The following is a 23,075-nucleotide window of genomic DNA, read 5'->3' as shown; positions in this document are numbered from 1 at the left end:
ATGCTTTCCCTTACAGCTGCCCATGTTGCCACTGAGTATATCCACCCAGACCCAATCTAAGGTGGTAACTAAGTGGATTTGAAATGCATGCTAAAATATGAAAAACCCTAATTGTTTTTTTTTTTTAAAGATTGTGGCATCGGCGAAGTATCTTGGTGTCTCTTCTACTGATGCTTGCAGTACTAACAGCTACGTATTATGTTGAAGGAACACATCAACAGGTATAAGGTTTTCAAGTTACTTTTCTTAGTCGCTAGTCCTTGTGTTCAAGTACACGTGCTGTGGATTAAATGGGCTCCCATTGAAATTGCAGTGTGTCTTTGAGCTCCTGCTCGCTGTGGGTATTTGCTTCACCTGTTATCACTTCCCTCTCTTGCATGTGGATGAGTTGCATTTTACACATGGATGAAGCTGAGTGCAAGGTTAGATTTGTTGCATCTGTGTGTGTGTTGGTAACACCTCACTTAGATGTGCCAAGCCTCCAGCCACACACAACCAGCGTGCTTGTCTTTTCCTGGAACTCACTTTTCCTGCTCACACGCTGATCCAAGATAAAAAAAAAAATTCAGCAGCATAACTGAGAGTGCGGCTAGTTGTGTTCCTCCTCTCTGCTCAGGCAACACCCTGAGCTCCCTCTGCTTGTTCCGGGCTCCAGGGACACTGCAGGCACCTGCTGCTCACCATCCAGACCTGAGGTGGTTGCTGGAGATTTTCACTGTCCTGGAATTTTGCTCCATTTTCTTGGAGACTTACAGATTCGTGGGCTTTTGTTTTGAAAGCTCTTTCCCTTTCTGTGTGTGTCTGTGCTGCAATTATAATAAATAGCACATAGAAGCATCTAGGATTCTGTTTTGGTTGTTGCGATCAACTGTGGCAACTGTGGCTTAATTTGTATCTTTAATCTTTCATGATTTTTTTTCTTTTTGTGACTTTCCTTTCAGTATGTGCGATATATGGAGAAAAAGTTCTTATGGTGTGCCTACTGGGTAGGACTGGGCATTCTGTCCTCTGTTGGACTTGGAACAGGTCTTCACACCTTTCTGCTCTATTTGGTAAGGAAACTTTCACCCCTTGTTCATTCTGAAATAGGTATGATAGTTCTTGTATTAAGTTTTCCATAAGATCTAAATTTTAAGTACTTCCGAATGAAGAAAATAAATACTTAGTGTTAATGTATCTGTGCTCTATTGCATGCTCTTTTTCTTCTGTGCTGTGTAAACTGGTTTTGTAGTTTGTGTCCTGTGTTTATGCTGAGCAGTGGATGGAAGCCTGCTGTTAATCCTCACTTTGAAAGAGTGAGTCAAAATTTGCATTTATTTTAAATAAAACATTTTCTAATGTGTGCAGCCCAAGTGTTTCCATTCAACTTTTTTATTATTCTTTCTTTTGGTAGCCTAAAGTGATCTTTTTTTYCTATCTGAAATCTCTAAATAGGCAGTTATTTTAAAATTCAGTCTGCGTTCATTTTGCTTTAAAAATAATAGCAAAGAAATATGTTTGGCTACAAAGGTAAAATAATCTCTCTGTTGTTCTGAATTTGTATTATGTTGTTTATTTCGACTTTGTTAGCTAAGAAAGTCAGGGAAATGTTTGGGTGTGTTTTGCTTTTGGCCATTGGATTAGTTTCTTGTTTATGAAACCACTGTCCTGGATTTGAGAAAAGGCTTCATGGCCGCAAAAATAATTAAAACCAGTTTATGCAACAAATGTCATCTTGTATTTGGGACAATTACAGATGTTTACTTTCAGGACTACTTTAATCATTAACAATAACGCAGAAAGCACTGCATGAAACAAGAAACYCGTGTTTTTCCATGCAATAGAGCAATGTCTATTAGATCTAGTGACATTTCTGCTTCCTGCATTCACATCGACATTGGACTTGCATCTCTTAGCTTCTTTTTTAAAGTCTTTGGAGGCAGAAATGACGGGAGCAAGAAAATTTAGCTTCGTTTTGATTTAAGCTAGCTGTAAACTTTAGCTTTAGTAGGAACGCACACTATAAAAACCTTTGGAAGTGGGTTATGCGGCTTTTTTTGTTCATTGATTTGATGTGAATTAGCCGAAGTGTTGTCATTTTGTACTGTTGGCTACTGAAGTAGAATGAACAGACATCTCTTTTACTCTGGATTTAAAAATTGAGAAGTTTAAGTAATTCCAAATTATTTTATTAGGGATATTCTGTGGAGCTTGTGAATCAAGTAGACGTATTGAAGCCATTACTTGACTTAAATTAATGTATACTCAAAATATAAGCCCTTTATTGAGTTTATTCTCAGTATATTTCCAGTGGATGCATAGGAGAAACCGTAAGTGAACAGCCCTCAAAACATAGCATGAAGGAGCATCACCTAAGAAACAAAACTTAGTTTAATACTGTTGGTGACCATGTTATTGTCTCCTTTTAACCCTTTCCAGCAAAAAGTCTTCCTCAAAGGGCCACTTGGATGTTTCAGGGGCTTACAGGTATCTGTATCAAACTTTAAACCACATGGGCAGGGAAACCTGGCTGAATATCTAGGCCGCTGCCACTGGTGTGAGAACTTCATTGCAACAGTGATGATTGATTTGTTTGCTTGGTACAAACGCTGAATGGGTGGGATACATGTGGCTCCATAGCCACTAGATGGCACTGGGAGTGTAAAGAAGAAAGAAGTTTATTGCCCTAACAGCATGTTGCCACTTTAAGCATCAGAACCGATAATAATCCTGCCAATACAGCTCTAGCAGCGGTGTGTATGTGTAAATCCACATTGGAAATAGTTATGCAATCGATCTGGTGTAACAACGACCCTGGGGGGTTGCTGTCCCCGGCTGGTTAGCCACTTTTCCAGTGCTGAGCACAGTTCTTCGTCTGGAGCCTTCAGAGCTTCTCGTGCTTGTTGCTTTTTGGAGTGACGTGAATCCAATTTGAGGAGAGATTCTGGRCTCAGAGTGTGTGGAGGTGGCCGTTTTGCTCAAAGTAGGTTTTCCAAGCTAATCCAACCTCAGTTTGGGGGTTTTGTTGGTCACTGGATGCATGGGGATCCTACATGTATCTTGGTGTCAGAGGCAGAAGTTAACTTTGTTAGTTTGGCCATAGGGTTTTTTGTTACTGTTTTTGCAACTCGAGAGCTTCCTCTGTKTTAGAAAGGGTCTAAATATGATCTGCTGCAGATCATGTAAATTTACATTTTAAATGTAAAACTTGATGTGGCTTTTGGGGAAAGGATTCCCTCAATGCCCCGAAGTGACATGGAGCTGAAGAGCTGGCATAGGGTAGGTGTTTAGCACGGAGCTGCGGAAGTCGGTCACGCTTCCAGCCACCCTTCTTATTCGGTGAACGTGCTGGGCTTGCTCTGGATGCCGGGAGGAGAGGCCGGGCGGTGCGGGGGACGCTAGAGGGAGCGCTGGGCCGGCCGTGTCCCCGCCGTGTCTCCCCGCACGCGGCCTCGCCGCCCGCTCGCGGAAGCCACCGGTGCCCGGCCCGAAGCATGTGCGCCAGGCGGGTGGGAAATGCCCCTTCTGCTGCCGAGCTGTTTGTAACCCCTGGCACATGAATGGAAGCGGATTCCGCGCCGGTCGGAAGCRCGAAGCTGCCCTTGGCTCCTGGCGCTCGTGTGTGAATCTCGGCTCGCTGAGGGAGCCAAGTGGAGCAGCGGCCGAGGATGTTCCCGTTGGCTGGAGAGCGCGGCAGGGAGTGCACGGCGCCGYGGCAGGGCTCCGGGTGTGGAGCGCGGGACTTGGATCCCTTCGGAAGCGTTAGAGCCTGGGCTTTGTCAGCAAAGCCTTCCCAGAGGAGCGCCCCGCGGCAGAGGGACAGAGAGTGGAGCAGTGACCTCGGCTGAGGAGAAAGGGCGGAAAACTGCCCTTAAGGAGAAGGGAAAAGAAAATTCAGGGTCTCATTGGAAAGGTGCCTGGGGTTCAGCGTTGCGCTCATGTTCTGAATTCCTCRTGTTGTTGGGCGCTGGTGAGAGGTCCCCTGATTACCCCGTCGAGCAAAGCTCCTTCTGGCCCCGTGTGAACTGAGCTAGGTTAGGAGCTTAAAATCTGACTTAAAATCCGGACACCTTGTGYAATAGTGAGCCCGCAAGCTTTGCCAAAAAATGTTTTCAATGTAAATCATTAAAAAAACAACTATACACACCCTTTTTCCAGCCAGGACTAGTGAAAACATTTTTTTTTTTTCCTTTTAAACTGAACGTGATTCCTTTGTAGTTATCTAGTTCCAGGTGCTGAGCTTGTAAAGGAGACTCGTGATAAAATTACACAAGTGGCTTAAAAAAAAAAGTCATAAGGCTTACTCCATTTTTCTGAAGTATGCATAATAATTTGGAAACCCACAGAACTTGTTCTCTTTTTTTTTTTCTATTTATTTGTGACTTGGATACAGGAGTATTTTCCCCAGTGACTGTCAGCCTCGGGAGTTTGGCCCTTTTAAGGTGGATCATTCAAGGTGAAGATGAACAGYCCAGAGCATGGCGGGTTCCTCGGGCGGAGGAAGATGTGGGTGCTGGGAGCGCTGCGGCCCCCCATCCCTTCCACCCTGGGGTTCCCCCTGCACAGGGAAGTCCTCGTCACCAGCCCGTATCATTCTTCACGTGTCAGCTCACAAAAAAMTCAACTAAGGAGCAGTTGGGGCTAATATCTCTGCGCAACCTGCTGCTGTTGAGTTGCTAACAAAGCAAACGCACAGTGGGGTCCAGAAGACTGAAATTTGTTCTAAAATAGGGTGAAATGGWGCCCGCCTGTGTGAGGATTTTGTGGCTCTTACTCTTTCATTTGTTTTCTTCATGCCTTTAAACCTACTTCCTGTAGCTGTCCTAGGGTTTTTACAATGAGCTGGAACATCCTGGAATACTTGAATCAACACATAACTTGAAGCAATCATTTATTTTTTTGCTATCTCCTGATGGGAACTCCTGCCCACATTCCCATGGGAGCTCCTGCATTGATAGCGTGACGAGCTGGAAGGGCCTGTGGATTAACTGTGCGGGGCTGCCTGGTCGGTGTGTGACCTGGGTGTTCCTTAAATCTTCTGGTRGCTTGCTTGTGTTTAACAAACATGAGACTAAAAAAATGATATTTTCAAGGAAAAAACAGCTCATTAAGGGTCTAAGTTCCTTTAAGTGCCTTTGTTGCTGTTTTATATGTCAAATGGCAGTAGGTATATACAAAGAATGAGCCCAGAGCCTCTGGTTTACATCCCGGTGGATTAAACTGGAGGCAATAACCTCTTCGACAGCCGCAGCGGAGGCTGTGAGCGCCCGGGGCCCATTTGCTCTGGTGGGTTACAGGAATCCAGCGGGGTGGTCAGAGCCGCGCTGGGCGCGAGCGCAGTGGGGCTGCCCCACCACGAGGGTGGTGATGACCAGCAGAGGGGCTGGGGGCACAGCTGGAAGCAATAACCTCTCATATTGCCCCACCGCGAGCCGCTGGCCCTCTGAGTCAGAGCCCGCGCGGTGTGACTGCGAGCTCCATATATGGCCCGCGCTGCTGCTCGACGTGTGCGCGTCAGAGGCTGGACGGTTTATCTAAAACTGGAGCTGTGGTAATAAACAGCTGATGAGAAGCACCTATGTCTGTGCAGGGTTAGCCACCCTGCTTGGACTTTTGAAAAGTCTACGAAAAGGTGGTGTATTCGGATGTGAACTGTAACGAGCATCCTGACCCGCAGTAGTGATCTGAATTTGCACCAAAGGGGGAAGATGATGTACTAGGCATGCTACCATCTTCTTCCTCATGAAGGCTGATGGATTTTACCTTTCAGAAGTTGGCACCTTGTTTTCCTAATCTGCTTTTGGTGCTCTCCTCACTGGTTCTGCCACGTAGCTCTGGGTGGCCACATTTTATTTTCCTCCCCACTTGTCACCGTGGAGCCTCTGCTTTGTTTTCATGTGCAGCCCAAACGTTCACATCCCTGCTGTCATGCACAGGCTGCAGGTAGGGACAACAGGGCAAGATGAACTCTTAATTAGAGGCATTAAAGCTGGTCACTGCTGCTGGTGTCCATTTGAATAGATGCTGTGCTTTATTTCTCGGGAATGAGCTGGTGGCCAGCGCAGGGCCAGGAGATGATGCTAGCAGATTATTTCTGTCCTCTGCCAGCCCCAGTGTACAGAATTAGATTCATCCACTTGTGTCTTTTCCTGACCCGAGTCTGTGTGACTGCTCCTATAGAAAATAGCCTGGGTATAACTTTATAAACGGTCTGCTTTGCAGTTTACTCCTCAAAGTAGCAACGTGGCCCTGGTGTGTGTTGGGCGATGCCACGTGCCGGCTCCCCTGGTGACTCTGGTTCAGTCGTATTCAGGACTTGTTGCTCATCACTTGGAATTTCCAGCAGCTCTGTGTGGCGAGGGAAGACTTGACTGAAGCAGGGGGATAGACACATGATTGTAAAATGAATACCCAGCCTGAAATGCCACGGTGCTAAAACTAGCCCCGACTGCTTGATGCGTTTGTGTCACTGAAGGATGCTCTAGGTCCAGGCTTCTCTTTATTCAGAGCCACCATTTTACAGCCTGTAATACCAGACACTATAGAAGATCACGAGACACTTTTAATCTCTCAGCACAGACTGGATTGCCGTTTTTGCCAGCCACCTCCAGCTGCAGCTTTTTTTCCTTTTAGCTACGCAGCGCTTTTCTTTGGAGGTAGCTGCCCACTGCTCCTGATGATAAAAAGGTGCTGCAAGTTGGTGTTGCTTTCTTGAGAGGTGCAGTGACTTCGGAGATAGGTATGGGATGAGTCGCGGGCTGGAGGAGCGCTCGCAGGATGTTTCCCATGAGAAGCAGCTTTTGGTTTTCCAATTTATCTTAATCACATACAGAACGTTTTCCCTCCGTGGAGTCTTGAACCTAGTCTAAAAAGTTGTATCCATGGGGGAAAATGGTTTTTTAGTGCATTGAGCCCAGCAGTGGGTTCAGTGCTGGCAGACGTATCGCTCTTCTCTGTGAAATACTTGTAAATTGGAGCCAGTCTAAAATTGTGTCTTTCAGAAATATAAGATGTTAAAATTAGATGTAGTTGTTGTAGTGCTAATGGGGTGAATGTCATGTGAAAAAGAAATTTGATGCCGAGGTTATTTACAGCTGTAATTTTTTCAGTCTAGATGCACAAAATGATTAATAGTATGAAAATATAACTTTTAAAATGGATATTCAATCATTTTTCCTTTTTTCCCTCATTAGAATTATTATACATAATCACATGTTTTTAAGGGTTCTGCTTAACTTTCTTTTAACATGTGCCTATTTTTATGTTCCTTTTTCCTTCCATTGGTGATTTTCAAAGCGTGATCTATAAAACTCCAAGCATAATCTGTAAATAAAAATTTAAGTCTTCTAGAAATCTTGGAAAATGGCACTTAAAGCAACTTATTTCTAAGGATTAGCAGGATATGGACTCTAAGATGATGGCTGAACTAAAAACTCACTGAGGGACGATGAGTTCAAGAGTTCATGGGTGCCTTTCTTAAGATATTAGGCTTGTGTAGATAGGGTTTTCCATAGCCCCCTAAATTACTATTGCCAAAAAAGAGATTGATGTTGAGCTGCTCTGGATGACCAGCTCTTGTCTTGTTTGATTTGCAAATTGTGCAGATATTTGTAAGAAATCGCATTCCAGCCGAACCACAGGCTCCTGCTGGTCGTCCGTCGTGGCAAGCAAATGTTCCTCGCCCGAGTCAGCGCAATATTTCTCAATTTCTTCTTGCCTCCTGCAATTAAAAGGGTAAAAGAGAGGAATTCTTGCAGGAGGGCGAGGGGAAGACGGTGTTTGGGATCTCACATGCTTTGAATTTCAGCAGCTCCTCTCGGTTTGGTGGGCAGAGCGGCTGCTAAACCGCCTGTTGTGGGTGTTTGTTGTTTGGCCTGGYAGGGTTTGAAGTAATTTTGCAAATGTCCTTTCTAAAGGTAGAGCTGCAGCAAGGCTGGAGGTGGGGAAACCTTCTGAGTTTTCCTCAAGTGGTTGAAATAAACGGAGCCAGGAGAGGGAAAGCCCTGCAAGGGTGAGTGTTTGCTGTGGCTCCGGGCAGAGGAGGAGAGCAAGATGTGGGGAGCATCGTTTGCAAAGAGGATTAAGGGTTATTTGTGACTTAGTCCTGACTCAGTGAGGAGGATACGGAAACCACCTGAGCGCCCGTGGGCCGGGGCTTTCCAGGGGTGGCCCCGAGCTCCACTCCCAGTGAAGTCCCTTCCCTCTTCCCCTCCCAGCTAAGCCCTTTCTTGCTAAGTGCAAAGCAAAGTGGCCCTTTTCTTATGAAACACCCGGAGACCCTCCCACTCCTCTAGTTCTTCCTTCCCCCCATTGCAACCCTGGCACCCTCCAACCAGCTGTTGTTCAGTGAGGTGCCTGGTAAAACTGGGCGAGAGCAAAAGCAGCTGTGGGGCCGGCAGCACGTGGCCCCGCTCCTGCCCCACACCAACTGTTCATGCCTTAATTCTTATTGYAGTTAAAATGCCGCTTCTGTGGCTTCCGTAACTCCAACTCTTTTTTTAACTGTTATAGGATTGTTTACATTGCAATGGGAGAGTTGCATTTGGTCAGCCTAATTTTCAGGTGGCTTGTTGGCCGTTTACAGCTGCTTTGCGAAATGCTTTTATTTTTCCCTTGGATGCTACTTGCTGTTTAAAAAAAAAAAAAAAAAAATCCATTTGCAGACGTTTGGACAGCAGGGCACAAATCTGAGCAGGAAGGCTATTCCAGGAGCATTAAAAGCCATCTCAAGGACACCAACAGCGTGAGGAACTGCTTGTGGCCAGTGGCTCCTGCCAGGTGGAGGGGACTGCTGCCTGTCAGCAGTCGCTCACAGGCACTTTGCACTTGCTGGACTGAAAAAGAGGGTTTTCCTTGTCTAGGAGTACCCAGGTCTCCTTCCACGGCCCGTGTGCGCTTTGGAAAGCGATGCTGGTAGCCCCACAGCGGAAACTCCACCAGGGGCCGAGGGCCTCCTTGCTGTGGTAGCAATTTGGAGGTGTCTCCTACACCATAAAACTGAAAGCAACAGTCTCCGGGCRCAGCTGGCTGTAGTCACACTGTCGCGGGGTCGGTCTTCCCGGGTTTGTGGAACCGAAACGCTGAACTTCTTGATTCGCATGTCGCCTTGCTGCGCCCGGCAGYGCCGTAGGAAATGGTCGTTTGCGCCTCGCGGACGTGGGGATTTCCTCCATGCAAATCCCCTTGTCGGAGAGACCTGGGCTGCTGATATTTCTGTAGCTGGAAACTGGGGCTGGAGGGTCTGCTCTTCTTCCGTGTTAGCCATTGGAGAGGATTAAATCCCTTTGATGCTTTAGACTGGTGGAGAAAGAGGTTCCCCGGTTTGCTGTAAGCTTGTTCTGCAATTTTAGGAAAATCTCTTTGCCCCTATGACTAAAGTAGATATATTATTAGAGATGAAGCTGTTTGGGACAGGCACAATCTTACTACAAGTAGTAAAAAGGAGCCCTTTGCCATGGAGACCTATAGTTTAAGTTGTTAATCATTTTTCCACTCTTCCTTTCTGCTGCCTTCCATAGAAAATGAATTTTGGCTGTATCAGCTGCGCCTCTCTTTTAGTTTTACATTAATGAACGTTTGATGTTCCTAATTTCTCACGTCAAGGTGCTGCATTATAGATCTTCATCTACATCCAGAATATTTCTGAGTGCGCTTATTCCTGTAAAGCAACCCAGAATAAGTAARAGCTTGCTTGTTATCAGAACAGCCTACCTGTCACCAGTTGTGCGGTGGTTTGCGTGTGACACCAGCAGGCCCAGCTCTCAGACAGAAAAACCTGACAGGTTTTCAACACTCTTGTTTCACTGCCATTAAATAAATTACAGCATCAGTGTCACTAGGTAAATCCAGTGTACGAATTCAGTTTTGATTTAGGGGCGGAGGGGAGGGTATCGGGCTTCCTTACTGGTATAATAAACTGTGACTCATTTGAAGGGGAAAGAAATAGAAGAAAATTGTTGACAGTATGTTTCCCAAGATGACAACTAAATGCACCAAATAATAGCAGAAGATAAAGTTTGAGCAATTTTTGCCCTGCATGTAAATAATTTTTTAACAGTTTATTTAAATCTACAACTTTATGAAAATAAAGTTGAGCTCAGTACTTTCTCTCCCCAACAATGTCACTTAACTTTTTACATGATTTCTTTTTTATCTCTGTATCTAGTGCTCAGGCTACGGTCTATTTGAATTACTTTTGTGTAAAAATAATGGGGATTTTTCCAGGCTTTTTAAGCGTGTAGCACTTGAATTCCTGTAGAGAATTTTTGAGCGTGTGTTTGCTAGACTTTTTATTTTGTTTTGTTTTTCTCTTGGTTTTGGGTTTTTTTGAGGTCTATCCTCAAAATCTCTTTATCACAAAAAGATTTTGTGTACGTAATTCACTTGCATGACATTTAAACAACACTTAGACTTTGATTTACATTTCAAACTATCTTTAGGAAACGGCAGTAAAGTCACTTTCTTGGATACGTGGAATGACTGACTTAGATTAAGCAACACTGAGGAATTACTGGCTTTCTGATTTGGGGAGAAAGAGCCAGAAGTAATGAAGGAGCTCTGTTAGATGCCATGAGGTCCCGGTCATTCAAAACTTCTTTTAGCATAAAACTTAAATCACCTCCATCGTCTAACATRAATAATTAAAATTGCAAGCAAGAAACACTATATTTTAACCCAAGTTCCTTGCATCAGAGCAAAACATGCTTCTAATTTTAACTGTTAGTTAAACTAACATTAAATGTGTGTGAAATTGTGTTTTTTTTTTTCAGGGCCCACACATTGCATCAGTTACTCTTGCTGCATATGAATGTAATTCAGTTAATTTTCCTGAGCCGCCTTACCCAGATCAAATCATCTGCCCTGATGAGGAGACTGAAGGATCCATCTCTTTATGGGCTATCATCTCAAAAGTCAGGCTAGAGGCCTGCATGTGGGTAAGCTTTTGTTTATAAAACTCAAACACTCTTAATATATGTATTTAATTTCTGTGTCCACCAGTGCACAAAAAATGCTGAAATTGTTAGCAGTGTAGACCATTATTTTACCAGTAATGTATATATCTGCAATATGAACTTAAACTTGCCTGGTCATACTTGTCTCTTCTATTCCTATATACTTTTAATAACCTTTAAAGCAAAGTGGTAAATACTAAGCCATCTTTTATCAGCTGCAGACAGACTGTTCTTCTAAAGCGTAGTATGAAGCACTCATGTGCTGCGAGATGCTTTATTCCAAAGGTAAGACCAAGAATGGGTGTCTGTATCCCAAGTGAATATGGAACTGTCAGGTCTTACACTGCCTGCACTTAAGCAATGAATAATTTCCAAGACTTTGGGCCTGTAGCTTGTATTAACAGCGAAAGCAGATTATAACAATCTCAGGAAGCAAAGTAGCATTTAAAAAAAATAATAATAAAAATCACTTTTTCTAATTAGAGGCCAGAATTGCCTGAATGCTTGGTAAGTAGATAGAGATGACTGACTTTGGGTGCAAGTATTTATAAGACCATGAAAGCAAACTCCCTTTTTTTATTTCCCTCCTCCTGCTTGAGTTTGTTTAATGAAGACTGGAGTAATAAAAATAGCATTTACACTTAGGTTTCTGGGGTTGCAAAACAAAAATGCAACTCGGGGTAAACATCTATTGCTTAATCTTTGGCAGCTAAAATAAGTGAACGCTGAGAATTAAGTAGTTCGGGAATGAATTACTAACGTTGCAGGCGTTGCGGGCTTGTATCTTCTGAGGCTGGAAGGAGCCTCCCGGAGAGCAGAGAGCACCTTCCACCCCACATTTGAGCTGCTTGTGTTGGTGCAGGCCAGGGAAAAGAGCAAGCCTGGCTGCTAGCTGTCCTTCCCCTCTCCTCTTGCCTTCAAATTCCCTGTCCACTACCTTTTCACTGAACTCTGTCTCTGCTGGCACTTCCCTTGGGAGCATCCTCCATCTCCCTGTGGTGTCTAGTGCAATGTTATGCTTTCTTGGAACGTTTCATGAGTACATAAACATCGCCTGCAAATTTCCTGTAAGCCAAAGCAAACTGGCAACTGCTGCTGCTGCTTCCAGTATGTTTCTTTTGTCCGAATTCCAGTTCACATTTTATGGAAGCTGTTGAAGAAACTTCCCCTTGCTTCTGTCGCTTCTAAAGCAAATGTCCCCATACTGAAAAGCAAATGACTTCCGGAAAGGAAAGCAGATGATAACTGATTTTTTGCAGCTCAATTTGTTGCTAAAAGAATTTGATTTGAATTATTTTTCCCCTTCACATTGAAATCAGGCATAAATTAATTCCTAGTCTGTGCATAGCTGCATCAACTCGCATTTTGGGKTTTTTTGCTATTGAAACCAGGAACTTCTAATTAAATCTAAAATCTGAATTTACCTGATAACCACTGGATAGACTCAAAAAAAAAAAAAAAGAATAATTGGGTATACATAGAAGTGCTGCTAACTCAGCACATGGAGCCCTGTGAGGAGCTGCTGCCATAGCACCGATGTCCTGTTTCCTTTGGATTTGTAAAGCAAAATTATGTGTTGTTCCAGAATGAAACCTGGCCAGTCTCTTGACTGTTGGAAGGGAGACAGGAGGGTGGTAGCAACAGGCATTTTCACGTGCTAGGGTGAAAGCGGGATGGTCCCAGCAGGGACTTGCAGATCTCTGGCTGTAAAGCAGCCCAGACTAAGTATCCTACAAGGCTCGAAGGCAGGGATTTATCTGCACAAGGGACTTGATTCAGATCACAAAAACATTAGTGGCTGTTTCAGGCAACTTAAACCAGGTACAGTTTTATTCCAGAGATTAAAAGGCATTACTACTCCCCTGCATGTCAATGATAGCTGTTTTTGTTGATAATGAGTGTTACTAGGATTAAATATCCCCGGATCGAAGGAATTATTAGGTGAAACAGGAATGATGCTTTTTAAATCACTATAAAATTTGGCTCCGCCAGTCCTGGCCTGCAGAAGGGCTCTCTGAAACAATCAGTTAGGTGTATGCCAGTTTTCACAGCCTTCCATCCCATGGGGACGAGGAATTCAATAGTGCCCTACGTTTTTAATGCGTTGCAGCTTTTTTTGGTGTTTTTTTACAAGAAATAAGGGGAAAGAATAAAAATATTTAATTGCACGGGATTAGCAGAACAGGCAGCCTGTGTCCTAACCGGGACAAAATTCCTTTAAAAGACTCTTTCTAGTGGAGTAATTTCCCAATTTCCTTTTCTGAACGTATTTGTGCAAAAGAATTTTGATTAGCACTTGGTTTTCCAATCCATTGTTAGTTTAGAGAATCTCTGAGCAAACCTTCACCCTTAACGTGCAAACTGACAGCTAATGTTACAAAAAGCAGTTAAATAGTTACTGGCTCCGATCCTGAACTGGTGCTTTTTATTTTTTCTGTGCTTAAGGAACCTATCTCCAACAGACATGAAATCATATGATTTTTTTTGTGCTTCTGAAAGGTTTTGTAATCGTAAGCATGTGACTTAGCCCGTTTAAAGAAAGTTCATGTCCTGTACACGCATGCGAACCTCTTCCTCAGTTAACCAAATGAAGCCAAAGCAAATTGGCAGAGGCCTGAGCAGCAATGTGACTCTTTGTTCTTACATCACCCTAAGAACATAACCTCAAGTTAATTTTTCTGCAGCGCTCTTGCTACTGTTCTCAGCCTTATCGTTCCCGGTGCCAGAAACAGGCAGATGAGTGATGTTCAGCTTGCTGCGTCCGTTGACATTTGTTTCTTCTGTGGAAAACAAGGGGATAAACATGTGAGGCTGTGTTTTGTGTGCTGGGAATTCAGCAGCTTTGAAAAGCAACCTGTGGATTCGGGGTAGAGGCGGCAGCAGCTGGAATTCTCCCTCGCATGCAGCTGCGAAGGGGACTGCAACAAAGGAAGCTGAAAAGCTTTACCGCTGCTTCAAAGAAATAGAGAAGCTTTTGTTACTCCCGACCCCAGGAAAGAAAAGCCATCTGCACGGAGCTAAATTTTAGCGCCTTTCCAGTGTGGCACCCAACTATTGTGCTGTTACCTGTCCTATATTTAAACCATTTTGAGTCTAATCCAAGTTCCTGTTTCATTAGCTTCTGTTTATCCATATGTTCAATCTTAACTTTTTTTGGGGGGGTTAAGTTAAAGCTGCGTTTACCCACAAGCCTGAGATGAGTCATTTGATGTCCTGAGAAAACAAATATAATTTTCCTGTGGTGAAAAAGGAGCTGTGCTTTCATCTCGGGTTCCCTCGCCTGCCTTTTTTTTTTTCCATTTTAGAGGGAGCCGAGGCTTTGCTCAACCTTATTTTCCTTGCTCGCAGCTGTAGTAAAACCGGAGCCTGTTTTTCTCCCAACCGGTTGCGCCAAAGTCTTGTGACCGCACGAGCCGGGGCTGTGACAGCCCAGGCTCCGGGAGGACTTCCCGGCTTTTCCAAGGGGCTGTCACATGCCGGCAAATGTGTGCGGCGCGGGGGGAGCGCGGCCCCTGCTGAGTCAGGGAGCGCGTCGGTGCATGGGCTGCAGCCTCCCCGGGCTGAGAAAAGCCCAGTCTGGCAACGCAAACGTGGAGCGTGAGGGGTTGGGAAGGGGGAGAGGTTTCAGAGGGACCATGTTGTGTTTGAAAGCAGGGGGAATTGATCGTGGTAGGTCAAAGGAAGCTTTAGGAAGCAGCTGGTGTTGCAGGAGTTGCTGTATGTTCACGGCTTCTCATCGGTTGAGGTGTCCAGGGGGCTGTGCGCATCACGGCGCTGATTTTAGCACACGCACGAGACTGAATCAGAATTGCTCTTCCCGCAGGGTGCAGGCACGGCCATAGGAGAGCTGCCTCCATACTTCATGGCGCGGGCGGCCCGGCTCTCTGGTGCTGAACCTGATGATGAGGAGTACCAGGAATTCGAGGAGATGCTGGAACATGCAGAGACTGCACAAGTAAGAACAGTGCAAAAAAGCACGGGGCAAATCAGAGGGAATAAATACCTGTTCCTGTGAAATGGAAAATGGGCCAAAAAAAGTTGGTGCCTCTTCAGAGGGGACTTCCCCGGGGTGGGAGAAGATCCTCTGCTGCACAGAGATACCTGTCATCACACCGAGATTAGCAGGGTAGCTTCCTGAGGGCTATAGAGCCAAAGTATTTGGTACAAATGCCATTTTGTTTTGTTCTGAACTTTCAAGAACAGAACAGAGGTAGGTTCAAAGTGGCCTAACAGATTGGTGGTTGAGGAGCTCCTATAATAAACACGATTTTAAAATAGCTGAATTGAAAACTCTATTCAGCCAGTACATCCCCTCGAGATGACATTTACCTGCCTTGCCCCTAGCAGCCTGTAGGGCTGGAGCATGACCCATTCCTCAGCCTGAGGAAACATATTTTTCCTGGTGTGAAAATGTAGCCAAACTGCTCTGAATCCCTTTTTGTTGTTCTTGTTACTTTTTTTCGTGATGCTGCTTGCATTACAGCATATTTTGCAACCAGTGCTGATCTGTTAGATATTACTGTTGATGATTTTTATTCAGGTCAGGAGTTTGCATCTTCTTCACAAGTTATTAACTGTGTCTTAAAAGAAGTTAAACATACTTTCCTCAAACTTTTCACCACTGTATTTCTCTTCTATGTTTTTCCTTCTTAACTCTTGTTTTGTCTACCAAAACCAAAGTGGGTCATGAGACTGCTATGAAAAAAACAGCAGATGCTATTTACCAGCAAAGCTGTCTTTTAACTTACCTAACTCCTGCCAGGGTGTTTTCTTGATACAATATTATTTCTTTTTTTTTGCATTTCTTTGGCACTCCCTCAAAAAAGAGCAGTTGGCTTGGAAATATTTGGTGCAATCTGGTAATACGGCAATACTAATACCATATAGTAAAACTCATATTAAAACCTGTTTTCGTGAGAACATSGGATAGTCCCAAAGGGTGTTTTTGCTAATATAAATAGTAAAATATCTTCTAAATCTTTAAAGATGCTTTAGCAAAAAAAAAAAAGGCATTGATCTTTGTCCTATTGTCAGTATTTATTTTGCGAGATAATCCCCAGCTGTATGAAAATAAATTCCACCTAAAAAAATACCCCAAATCAATCAAATACTTCAGAGCTGAAATGCTAGCTCTGTTCACTGAAACTCTCCCAGCAAATTGTACCCTGCGAGCAGCCAGAGGTGGTTTCTGTAACGCACAGAAGTTTTTGCTAGAGAGCATCTGTCAGGACAGGCCAAAGCTATAGCCAACTGTATTGACTGTCCTTTGTAAACAAGTGGTGTTGTGTAATTAATTAAGAAACATGATGATGTTTTTTACCAGTACTTTTGATTTTATTCTCTTGGCAAACTGAATTTGGATTTGAAACATGTTGTTTTGTGGATGGATGGCCAGAAAAAAAAATCTTTAAACTACCCTTGTGGTTTGGTTTCTATAAAAYCTTCTTAACATGAGGCTTTGACAATCCGATTAAATTGTATTGCACTCATAAAACTGACAGTTCAGTTTTTTCCACTTGCAAATATGACTTCCTTCTTGCTTTTGGCTCCTATCGTGTTTTTGCTAGATGTCTGTGGGAGACAGGCTTGCCTGTTCCTATGACCTTGAGTAAATCCCAGCATTGTAAGCATAACTTATCGTTATTGGCTCTGTAACTGCTATTTCATGAGGAGTTATAAAGTCTATTTTTAAATTGCTTAATACCAGTTTTCATTGCCTGCTTCTGCATCTCCCACTCTGCAAAAACTCAAGCGGTCTGCTTAAGAAAAGAGGGGCTGTGTCAAGTGTCTCATGCCATGGAGACCACTACAAATGGTTGACGTCAAGTGAYAGAAGGTCCCCTTTCAGCGTAAAGGTCTCGCTTCATCCTGCACGTCTCAAAAGCCTGGATTTGGGTGTGTTGGATTTTGAAGAACAGCTTCCCTCTCTGTGCCCAGGAGGCAAAGCCAAGCGGCTTGACGTTCCTGCCTGCGTGTGTTTTGTTTAGYGGGCTCGCTGCTGCTGCCTCTCAAAAACAATGGCAATTTTGAGAAACAGATGAGGATCCTCTCTAGTGAGAATAGGCTATGAATGTATCCAGCCCGAACGGTTTGTGAGGGGGAATGTGTGCTCACTAGCTTGGTGCTTTGATATAAAAAAAAAAAAAAGAGCGGAAATTAGAAGCACTGAACAGCTTAAAGGATTAGTGTCCCATTCAAAATTACACCAAGTAAAATATTATTTATGTTATTTACTTTGAAGAGTCTGTGGAGGGCAGCGTGGGCTGTGCGCGGGGCGCTCTGCTCCTCCGGGCTGCACACAGTGCAGAGCCCCGCACGCAACAGAAACGCAGCGGCCCGGGCTGATCTGGWCCCGCTTAGCGCTGCGCTTAGAAATGACGGGTGTCTTAAAAATGACGGATGTCTTAAACGGTATCTCGGGCGCTACTGCTTCTCTGCCGGCCCCGCTGCAGAGCGCTGCCGTTTCGTTTTCCTCTCGGCGCTCCCCTTTCGTAGTGCGGGGGAATATCTCCAGCACGGCTACTCAAACCAACCTCGCAATTAGGGGAAGTGAGTCCTCTCCTTAGTGCTGGGGCAGCACATTGCTAATAACCCAGCGCTCGCTGAGCTCGGCCCCGCTCCGTGCCTGCGCACACACGTGTGCAGGGGCTCTGCTGTCTGACGGTGCCGGAGGTGCTGATTGCTGAGTGTTTTCTCATCCCCCTGTCATGCTGAAACTCTTAAAGCTGGTAGAGGTTTCGGGTGAAAATGAAGCTTTCCTMAATGGTGCTTAGTGATAATGGGCAGTGTGTGGGCCTGAGCTGTATCACAGTGCTCCTTCCTGAGAGAAAGTAAGCAGTATCTTTGTGTATCTAATCCTTAATGACCGTAAGTATGTGGATTCAGTAAGTGGCATGTATTTAAGAACTAATGACTTGCACGTYGGGCCGTGCTTCTGTGCAGGGTTGTTGCAGCCAGGTTTCCCCGCAAAAATATTTCCTAGTTGCCTACGTTACTATCAGTTTACTGCTGCTTGTTTACTCTCCCAATTGTGTCCTTGCCTTCCTTTGGAAGAATACAAGCCGGGAAAAGGGTTAAATCCCCACGAAGCGTCCGGAGCCGTGGCTCGCCGATGGAGTGTCCTCTGCACACTGGCTGTCGGGCGCTGCTGGGACCTGTTTTTGACTCCGCTGAACCTTCACTCGTTGTGGTTTGTCTGGCCATCACATGACTTCTCTGAAAATTCCCCCTCCCCTCCATTTCCAGTAAACTGTTTGAACAGGAATGACTCAGACTGAAACCAGCTTCCCTGTAACCACAGGGCTTGTTAAAGAATTTGTCAACGTGGACTCGAGAGGGTTCGTACGAAGGCGAGCTGCAACTGCGTCGGTTTGCGTTGCGTCAGGGCTTCCACCGCGCTGCTTCCTGCTCCGCTGCCGGCTCCCCGCTGCCAAGGGGTTAAACTGATGGGCCTGGCGATAGGGGCGCTTGGCGAAACCATCTTCCTCGCCGGGCCCCAGGGCCTCGAGCGGCGGCAGCGCTTTCCCACGTCGCAGCGTGGGGCTTTTCCTCGCCGGAGCGGAGCAGAGTGCAGCACCACACCCAGGCCCAGCTCCTCCGGGACCTGGCGCTGTTCTGACACGATGCCCTGACCTCATCCGCCTGGAATGGGTTAGCCTGGGCTAATCAGCAAAGTGGTACTTAATTAGCTGGGTAAAGCAAGGTGGCCAAAGTGGGTCTCTCCCCTAATTAAGCTAATCATTAATATCTGATAAGCCCTGGCTCGGAGAGGTTTCGCTGGCTGCTGCCCCGTCAGATCAAAAGGTTTTAAGGGTTTCCTGCAGGCGAAACGAAGAAGTCGGAGCAGACCACAGGGCAGGTTTTCGCGAGGCAGTTACAAAAATGGAAGTGGCAAAGCGGCACGTACAATAAATGGAAAACCTTGACTTCTTTTTTTTTTTTTTTTTTTCTTTTCCTCTTTCCCTTTCCCAGAAATAACTTGTTGAAACCCGGCATCAAATTCCGTTCATAACTTCTGGTGCTCTGTCTCCCAGTCCCCCCCTTCCTCGTCAACTTCCTCTCTTTATGAATTGTGCCAGGCGGGAAGGAGGTGGCTGGAGCTGGGTCCTCCAAGTTGGCCACGTGCATTTGTTAAAATTCCTTGTGGAAGTTTCTTGCCTTCATATCTTGGCCTGTGATTAAAAATTAATCAAACTTGCAGTCGTTTGGAATGCGTCGATGAAAGCTGCCGACATGGGAACTGGTGTAAGGAGGGTGTGAAGGTTAGTGAAGAGTTAACGCAGCAGCAGGGTGACAATAAGGGCTGTGAGCAAGGACTGCGCAAGCCACCTCCGCACTGGCCTCCTGCGCTTTTGTTCCCTTCATTTGCACACCTGCAAGCAGATAAGGGAGCAAAACAGCCACCAGCGGTGCCTGCGTTTGCTAATGGTGATCTGGGGATGACTTCTTCACATTCTTCTTGGAAATGTTCTTTGTGATGCATCCATTTGTTAAAACTCCTTTTTCTCAAGTGTATTTTAATCCCTGGTGTGGAAGTACATACCTTCTTGCACCAAGGAAATCTGGGTTGCTTTGTGATGTTCTCGCTCAGCGTGGAGATGTTTTGCTCTGAGGAATTTGCTCAGTAGCAGAGCTCACGCTTTGAGCAGATAGGATCCTTGGAGAAGGAATCCCACGGAGCCAACTGGAAGCCTCGCTAGCCACTTCTGCATTGCTGTTGCGGAGAAGCGGCTGGAGGGATTCTGCTACTTGCTGTTTTGCTGTTACCAGGGCAAATAGGAAGTTCTTCCCAATTGCAATCCCTATAGGAAAAAAAAAAAACCAAAACCACTCCATATCTTAAGTGAACTTTTCCAGGAACTTTGTCTGGGGAGAGAAAAAGCCTTTGTGTTTGCTTAGGAATAAATCTGTGCTGTTTCTCCAGTRTCTCTGAAATATTCAGATTAATCTCACAGTTGAGCTGTTTACAAGTAGGTGTATGCAAGATTTTGTATACAATAAAGGATAAATTAAAAACTGAAAAAAAAAAACCAGTAAAATTAAGAAGTCTCCAGTGTTTTGAGAAAGGCACATAAATTGCCAAAAGCTTAGGCAGATGAGCTGTCTCAGGAATAGTTTGCCAAGGGAAGCCGTAATAACTGATAAAAATTAATTCTTGTATCACAATCAGGAAAATTACTCCTTTTTGGTTTTTTATTTATTTTTTGTTTGGTTTTCTTGCTCCAGACACTGTTCAAATACCTCTCGGCTGCATGAGAGTCTGGTATGCAGACTACTTCTCTAAGTAGTCTGGGAACCTCTGCTACAACCTCTCTGCAAGGAGAAGCAAGAGGTTTGCTTAGGTTTACACATCTGCTGGCGAGGCTGCATCGGAAGGTGTATGTTTGTGTAAAACATTTGTCAGTTGTGTAAGAAATTGCCCATGATTAATTTATATATGTGTTTTTCTTGCGTGTGAGCGTTGTCTTCCTCAGCTTGTGTCTGAGGTCCTTCCAGGAGGAGCAGCAGATTCTTTCGTCCTGCTTTGTCAGGGATTCAAGTGGTCAATATATTTGGTAAATGAGAACTGCTGCCTTTCCTGGTGACAGTAACTAAAGCAGCGTAGCTGGTTATTTTACTTTGTTCTTCACTACATATATGTGGATGCTGCTATCCTGTTTGGAGCAGTGAAATCGCAGAAAAAAAAAATCAGGTTAAAAAGGGACCTCAGGTGTATCCTCTAATTCACTTTTTGCTCAGAGTGGGCTCAGCTGTGAGATCAGGCCAGGCTGCTCGGGGTTTATCCAGCCTGGTCCTGAAAACCTCCATGGATGGAGCCTGCACAACCTCTCTGGGCAGCCCGAGCAGCCTTGCAGCTTTCCCCGATGTGCCAAACTCGGGACAGTCTTTGGTGGAGCCARCTGCGGATCTGCTCACTGAGATCTCCTGCAAGAGGTAACCGGAGAGCAGCTTCTTAGCAAGCAAAGGGAAAATAAGTTTTATTTCCTGCTTTCATACAGCAATATAAACTTATAAAGTGTCAAAGGGGACATGTCACTTAGTCCTATTGTACAGATCTGAGATGAGGAGACTTAGAGGTGGCAGGGGATGTGGTAGAAGGGCCACTGCTCTATAGGACAGATCTGATAAGGCTCTGAAATGACACGTTCCTTCCCCTTCCTTCAAACTGTTTCCTTTAATTGTCTTATTCTTTGCAAAATTTCTTTATGCTTTAAGTGAGAAGCAAAAGGGCTTTTATTTTGTTGCTTATTTGGAAGTGAGAGCTTGGGTTCTGCCTAGGGAAAATGCCAGCATTTGAGAGTCCCTATTAACTCTCTGAACTCTGTAATATGTGTTTGGTTTGATATGTCCCTTCCAAATCCAGACAGAGTGTTGGACTGTAGTTATCTAAAAGCTTGGAAGCGAAGTTGAGATCGAGAAAATGTATTTGCTGGTTCTTCCTATAGGGTCCTGGAGAGAGAGCAAAGTAAGGGATATAAATAAAATGTGTTTACATTGGTGCAGGAAATGAGGAAAATACCTAAAGGTACCTACTGCTAAAATTCTGTCTAATCAAGAGCTGGTCAACTTGCATCCTCCTGACAGCGGCTCTAGCTGGGGCTTCTGGAGTCTTTCATTTCCAAAAATGGTTTTAAAATCTGATTATGGTGAGAATAAATGCCGCTCTTCTGTTACACCTAGTTATTCATAAACTCATCTGATTTTGCAAAGTCACCAAGTTAGGCACCTTTTCCATTCTCTCTGGTTATCCAGTTGGTGTTTCTTGGATGTGCTGCTTCCTTTGCTGCTTTGAAAAATGCTCGAAAACCTCTTTGCCCAGTGTGTTTTAACAGCGTGGTCTCTCCCAGCGCAGGACGTTTCCTTCACGCCCATCAGACTCTTCGGTTCACCGCTTTCTCAGCCCTTACGTGTCTCCTGAGATCTGTCACCTTCACATCACGCAGGGCAGGTTAAAGGGGGCTGCTTTGGTCACTGAGTAATGAACAGCTTGTAGCGCTAGGCAATGACCATCAGCTGTGCCTCCATCTCAGTTCTTCTCATCTCTAGGTTGCCCTGTTGGCCACTAAACATTGCTGCTCCCAGCTGCTTCCCTGGGATGTATGTTGTAGCCTATAGGTAGCTGTCTGACTTCTTCAGAACTGCTCTTCTGCAGTTAATATGTTATTTCAATGAGTTAATAATTCTTCCCAGTCCTCTGAAATTCTAGAGTTCATTGCCTAACCACAAATGGTCATTCTCCCATAAGTTGTGTTTGATTCCATTGTGTTGTAATAGAAAGCCAGAAGCAGCAAAATACTGTGCAGCTCATTTTTAACATAACTCAGATTTTTATATAAAAAGGGGCACTGTCTTTGTAGCCAGCTTTTTAAATGTTAAGGAATTTATAATTTTAATAGAGGGTAGTTTAATRTGTTGTCTTCAGTGTTTGGGGAATAACATTCTTCTGCTCAGGTTGTTATTCAGATAATTTAACTTTGTTTCTAATAAGAAACTAATATTATAACATAAACTGTCTCCAGATTTTGACGGATTGTCCACTTATGTGGATGTGCAAGTTACATCAGGGTGTCAAGCACGAGGATGAATCCTACCTGTAGTCAATTCTACATCCTACTTGTTACTATCTATACAACAACTTTGGTATTTTGTTCAGATTTCCCTGGTAACCTTCGACTAGCTGTGTTTTCAGASAGTAAGAAAATATAAAAGCTTCATAATTTCATTGTGACCAATAAATTGAGACTGCTCTGTGTCCTGATGCTAAGTCAGGAGAAAAGAGTCAAAATAGAATTTTGCTGCTGGAACATGTTAACTAAATCTGCCAGATTTAATTCATTGCAATAGAGAAAAACTTGTGCAACCGATTTTAAAACTAAGCATAAATGCAGGTATAAAACAAGCTGGCCAAGGCCTGGGATGAGGCCTTGCAGGTGGGGTGCGTCCTGTTGGGTTCTTGGAGAAGCAGAGGACTTTTCCTAAGGCCACACGGTGTGGTGAAGTCCTGAACCAAGTTGTACCTTAATGCTTCTCCAGAGGAGAAACTTGTCAGCAGCAAAATGTTTCATTTCTTTTTACTGTCCCTTTAGGTTTGGGGATTTGGGGATTTTTTTTTTTTTTTTTTTTTTTTTTTTTTTTTTTTTTTTT

At 44.5% G+C, this 23,075-nt stretch overlaps 1 protein-coding gene across 1 annotated transcript in view; it reads left to right on the top strand.

The window, feature by feature from the left end:
• Positions 1-23,075, top strand: part of VMP1 (vacuole membrane protein 1) — a 49,731-nt gene that overhangs the window by 5,722 nt on the left and 20,934 nt on the right. The window contains exons 4-7 of the mRNA XM_026047796.1: positions 131-221; positions 942-1,052; positions 10,749-10,913; positions 14,755-14,886. Of these exons, the coding sequence (XP_025903581.1) occupies positions 131-221; positions 942-1,052; positions 10,749-10,913; positions 14,755-14,886 (499 nt within the window). The remainder of the gene's footprint in view (positions 1-130; positions 222-941; positions 1,053-10,748; positions 10,914-14,754; positions 14,887-23,075) is intronic.

This window comes from Nothoprocta perdicaria, unplaced genomic scaffold (genome assembly GCF_003342845.1).
Source record: "Nothoprocta perdicaria isolate Ctin4 unplaced genomic scaffold, notPer1 scaffold_50, whole genome shotgun sequence".
NCBI lineage: Eukaryota > Metazoa > Chordata > Aves > Tinamiformes > Tinamidae > Nothoprocta > Nothoprocta perdicaria.
The sequence above is the reverse complement of the archived record's forward strand: the minus strand, read 5'-3'. Positions and strand labels throughout refer to the sequence as shown.